Here is a 5797-nt window from a genome sequence, read left to right on the forward strand (position 1 = left end):
GGGGGGGGGGGGGGGGGGGGGGACATAAAGGGAGGAGTCCGGAATATGAATAAATATGAGAGGATTCTCACGTTATCACTCAGAGGTGGGTACAATGGTTGGTCAATAACCGTCTTTTATTGCATAAATGCTTTGACACACCTACACACCTCCCTTTTCATAGGAGTGGGGAAAGACATAATCCCTTTCTCCCCCAGGAGAAAGGAGCAGTCTTAGTGGGAGTGATTTGTGTGTACTTAGATTCTATGTTGCCTAAGCAATATAGTCTCACTGAGTCCGACTGCACGGGTTCCAACTTTGCCAGTTCCTAACCTTTGGCTAGGTATTTAAACTCTGTTCCCATTTCCTCATCTGTAAAGCATAACAATACACTTACTTTAATAACACACCTCTAACAGTTCTGGATTGTTGTGAGGATTACCTGGTTACCCCACACACACACTTTATGTGTGTGTGTGTTTGTGTGTGTGTGTGTGTATATATATATTTATATATTTATTTTATGTATGTATTGTAAACTATTATACATTATACACGTTAATTATGAAACTAATTGAACACACAACACAATAGTTTTATCTGGTTATAGGTTACTTTCCTTCTTTATAACTCATTCTACACACACACACACATACACACACACACACACACACACACACACACACACGAGAAATTGGCAGGCCGGCAGGTTTAAGTCTTGAAACAAAGTAACTAAGTCACACTACCTACCAACTTTCACCCCTAATCCTACCCTCCACTTCCATTTCTCCTTCAATTCCTTATGCACCCTCTTCTCTTACAGGTTCTAATTAAAGGTCTGACTATATTAGGGAGAAGGGAAACTGTCTGGCAGGCATCTTGGTGTTGTGTGTGTGTGATGAAAAGGTCATTAAAATTGTAATCAGAAGACCATATCTTTGTTGAAAAGCTCACCTGTTTCTGGCCTCTCTGAGCCTTAGTTTCCTTTTCTATATAATAAAGATAAATAATCCTTCCCTTTGGGCCTGTTATGAAGACAATATATATGAAAGTATTAACTATTATACATTATACACGTTAATTATTATGAAAATAATTGAACACACATCATGATAGTTTTATCTGTTTATTGGTTACTTTCATTCTTTATAACTCATTCTCCCCATAACTAAAGGGTTACATTACAAGATATTAGTCTTCAGGGCTCATTAAAGGGTGTGGAGAGTGGTAAGTATAACTGTACACTAGAATTCAGGGCTATGAGTAATAGACTACTTGTGTATGTATTTCTGTGTGAGTTTGAGACAACACAAGTTTGCAGATCCCCAACTTTGGATTTGTACCCGAGACTGGCTGGCCACATTTTCCCACAACTGACACCCATCTTAATTAGCCACCTCCCACAGGAGGCTCTGGGACACTTGCTAAGGTTCTCCCTCTACCGGACTGGGAAATCATACCAGGGGCTGGCTGGCAGGGCTAATGAGCCAACGCTAGAGGGAGTGGGAGGTGCAGGAGGTAGTGCTGTCCCAGGCTGTGGGTTTGAAACTCACCAGTCAGGAAGTGAGGCCGACAGACGGAAGGGCAGGCAGGGGCGGGGAGTTCTGGGGCACAGCAAAAGGGGCCTTCTAAGGTTTGGGGGCTACAGAATCATGGGCTTCAGGGCCGGAGGTTGCTGTTAGTCTGGCAAGACAGGTCTGGGCAACATGCATGCCCAGAGGCAGTTGGCTATAGCCACAGTGAGAGCAGAAGTCAGACGACATGAGGTGGCCAAGCAGGCTCTAAGCCACCTCAGGAAGCTGGCAGAAAGAGTGGGTGACCCTGATCTTCGGGACAGCATCCAGGCCTCGCTGAACAACATACGAGGTAAGAGAAGTATCAGTCCCCCAACTTGGATGTATCGGGAACCAGCAAGGGCATAGAAGAGCTAGCAGTATCATGTATTGTTTCTCAATCAGCTACTTCCTAGTCCCCAGGACAGAGCTAGGACTCTAGGGAAGAATACATTTGGGGAGGATTGAAAAAGACACGGGAGGTTATCATCCTTCCTTTTCCACAACTCTAATCCTTCTCCCAAGAGAACAAAATACAGGTCACTGTTGACCTGACCTTCTTGGCAATGGGGAAGCATGGGGAAGACAGGCTGTGACAGACCCATGGTAGATGTATTCCCTGCTTAGGGAGTATAGAACAGGAAGCAGTCGGGGCAAGAGGTTCTGGGACTGGATATTGTGTTCATTCCCAGGACCCACTAAGGATAAATGACCTCTTGTTTTCCAGCTGTAGACACACAGACAGACACACATACACACACTCTGGCTTCCAGGCACATTTAAAGACCATGCTCAGCACAGCTAAAGTGAAGAGAGGGTCCCTATGACTCTCCTTGGTCCCCTCTCCTCCTCATGTTCCTGTTCCTGTCTTCCCCCCACATACCTTCCGCTCTACCTCCTTAGTGCCATTAGAGCAAGTGATGACAACACAGGGAGGAAGTGCTGCCATGGCAACACCATCCGCCACATCCTCCTGCCCACCCCAGCCTTCACTCCTGTGGTGGGGCCCTGGCAGGAACAGAATCTCTCCATCCATAAGGCCTCACCACTAAGGAACTGGTGGAACTGGATGTCACTTTCAGCTTGTTCTCATCTCATTCACCTCTGATGTAGCAAAGAACTCACAAAGGGAAGCTTCCTAGCTCATGAAGGGTATCTGGTAGAAGCACATCTTCCATCATATCCTGATCTTTTCCAGTCACTTCAGTCTTTCTCCATTTTTTTTTTTTTTTTTTTTTGTGTGTGTGTGCTGATCCCAGGCCCTTGTGCATGCAAGGCAAGCACTCTGCCAACTGAGCTATATTCCCAGCCCTCCATTCTTTTTTTTTTCTTCCTCTTCTCCTCCTCCTCCTCCTTTTCCCACCCCCACCCCCAGTAATGGGGAGATTGAACCCAGGGTCTCTCACATGTTAGGCAAACATTCTACCACTGAACTACATCCCCAGTCCTTTTTCATTTTGACACATGGTTTGGCTAATTTGCTTAGAGCCTCCTTAACTTGCTCAGGCTTGCCCTTTAACTTTTGATCCTCCTGCCTCAGTCTCCTGAGTCCCTGCGGTTGCAGGCTTGTACCACCACACCTAGCTAGTCCTCTCCATTCCTAGATGCTACTTAGGGACTCAAGAGACCATTCTTTCCACCATGGATAGCTTCTGCCACATCTCTCTGATGGGCCACCAGAGCATGGGGGAAGAAATGGTTGGTTTGGGTTCCTAGTAGGACAGTATGATTCCCTTCCCATGTCTCCCTCTTTCCATTGTCCTTCTGAGGCTAGTGCTCCTCTCAGCTTCTGTCCCCACCCTTTGATAGTAACTACACCTGACTTTTCCCCTGACAGCCTTTGCATTTGGAAAGGCAGACCTCAGGGGAGTGGCACATGGGGCCTCCTAGGAAAGAACTCTTAAGGTCCCCTGACTTTAAAAGGGGGGCTCTGATGTTATAGTTCAGTGGTCAAATGCTTGCCTTGCATACACAAGGCTTTGGGTTTGATCCCCAGCACTTGGGGTGGGGAGTGTCCGTGGAAAGCATGCAATGAAAATATCCTTTAAAAAAAAAAAACAAAGGAGGAGAGAGGTGTAGGCCAGGTAAAGAAGCTCCCTTTGGCTCTGGAAAAGGAGAGAGAAAGGAAGGTAGAGGCTGATGAGACTGTGTGTGTGTGTGTGTGTGTGTGTGTTTTTACTGGTGATAGAACCAAGGGCCTCAAGCAGGCAACTGCTCTACCACTGAGACCCCTAGCTCAAGGCTGTATTCTATATAAGTGATTTGTTCTACTCCTTCCCCGAGTCAGAAATCTGTTACTATTGAATCCTCAAGGAAAACTGAGGCCATCAAAAGAAGGAAGATAAAGGCAGAGCCAATAATTGTTCTTCACCTTCTCCTTCAAAAAAGACCAGTGAAGGGTCTCCTGAAATGGGGATGGTGGTGTCATGGTTCTACAGGGTGTGGGGAAGAAGCTGTTGACCTCCAGGACAGGACCTGGGAGGGACTGGATACAGGCCTCTTGAAGAGCAAAGGGCTCCTGGCATCCTGGTTCAGCCCCCCCAGACCGAGTGTGCCTTGGGCTCCTGCCTCCAAGAGCCGCCCACGGCAGCACTTAATATAGTCTCTGCGTCAGGAGGGTGGGATGCCAAATTAAGGGACCGCTTAGACTCTCCAAATCCTTAGGAGGGGGTCTCCAAAAGGCTGCAGGGAGACCTCCTCCTTCCCAGCCCACTCCTGCCATTCCTGGGGTCTCAGCCTATCTTCCTCATAGGCCTAATTGCTCATGCTTCTTTTTCTCTGGGGCTAGAGGACAGAAAGCTTTGAACTCCAAGGCTTCTAGAAGGGTGGGGGACACAGTAAATGATGTCCAGTTTGCTCTGCCTACTTCCTCTTTAACCTTCTGAAAGAGCCCTGCCCATAAACCTCAGGAGACTGAATGGAAACCCAGAAGAGGCTGGCTCTTGCTGCTTCAACTAAGGGGTCTTTATATTCTAGGAGCAAAATCCCCCACAGGTGGGTAACCAGGGGTGAGGGTAGTACCTTCACTAACCCAGCATCCCCTGTCAGGTCCCCCACCTACTCTACACACTGATCCCTCCTCTCCCTCTCATCCCCACGTTTCTGAGGCACTCTTGGAGCTGCGGTTGCTATGGAGACTGGATGCATTTTGGTATTAGGGGGGGCTGTCAGTTCTACATGTATTTCTTCTTGTTTCACCTTGAGCTGGGGCCTTTGACTCACTGGGCAGCTTAGGCTCCTGAGCCCTCAGATCTCTCCACTACTCTCTCACACACACACACACACACACACACACACCCCTTTTCTTATCCTGCTAAGTCCCATGTTTGTCCCCATCCCTAGGGAACACTTTCCAAGTTCACTTTGGGGCCATCAAATCAAGTTGGAACCCGTCAAAGAATTAAATGTAGGGGTATAGGTGGAGAGGGAGCTGGGTGAATGAGAAAGGAAAAGCATCTGGTCCCCTGGGAGGGTCCCGGGAAAGGGATTTCAGGGTTCCCCACTTTCCCACTTCAGCTTCCCCAGAATTTTCAGCGACCCCAAGTTTGCTATGTTCCTGGCATCTGCCCATTCAATAAGTCTATATTTACCCCTGTCCCTAAGTGCCACACCCCACAGTGTTGCTCACCAGCCTCGGTGTTCAAGAGGAGGGGGCTAGGTTGTTGGATATGAGTCCAAGTCCCAGGAAATCCAGCCCAGGATTTGGGAGGGAAATCCAGTCCTGGATTTTGCACCGCCCTCGCAGACAGCGGTGCTGCTAGAGAGGTGGTGGGGGGGAAGGGGTAGGGGGGGCCGGGGGCCGCCTCCTCCTCAATGTGAGGGGAGCGCCCGGACACAGCGCGCATCCGGACCCAGCCGAGCCCGGGCAAGGCCCCCGGACTCTTCACCGGGATCTCACGCCCCTTCCCTCCCAGACCCCAGATCCGTGGGTTCCCACCCCCTCCTGTCCCCTCCTTCCACCCCCACCGCCTCCTACATCTCCATCCCCAGCATCCTCCCCGCGCCCCTGCGAATCCCCAGCACCGCAAGCCCCACTAGCTTTCCACCCTCCTCAAGACCCCCTCTCACACCGCATCCCTGGCCCCTGGCCCTTCAGTCCCCATTCCATTCCCTTGCCTCCCCCGCATTGGTTCTTCTCTCCTAGCCTTCGGTCCCCTTTTCTGCCCCCTTTTCCTCCCTCTCCCTCATTTGCCCCCACTACTGTCCTCCCCGCCCTCCTCCGCCCATCTCAGCGCCCCCACCCAGGCCGGGGTGCACGGTCTGTC

The 5797-nt window shown here is 49.7% G+C and overlaps 1 protein-coding gene across 2 annotated transcripts in view; it reads left to right on the forward strand.

Annotated features, from left to right (window-relative positions):
* The first annotated feature begins 1583 nt into the window (after window positions 1-1583).
* The window catches only part of Agap2 (ArfGAP with GTPase domain, ankyrin repeat and PH domain 2), a 14466-nt gene continuing 10252 nt past the window's right edge, over window positions 1584-5797 (forward strand). For both annotated transcript variants that reach the window (XM_048806075.1, XM_015483085.2), the window contains exon 1: window positions 1584-1845. In XM_048806075.1, coding sequence (XP_048662032.1) covers window positions 1686-1845 — 160 coding nt within the window. In that variant the 5' untranslated portion in view covers window positions 1584-1685. The remainder of the gene's footprint in view (window positions 1846-5797) is intronic.

This window comes from Marmota marmota, unplaced genomic scaffold, assembly GCF_001458135.2.
Source record: "Marmota marmota marmota unplaced genomic scaffold, marMar, whole genome shotgun sequence".
NCBI classification, from domain to species: Eukaryota; Metazoa; Chordata; class Mammalia; order Rodentia; family Sciuridae; genus Marmota; species Marmota marmota.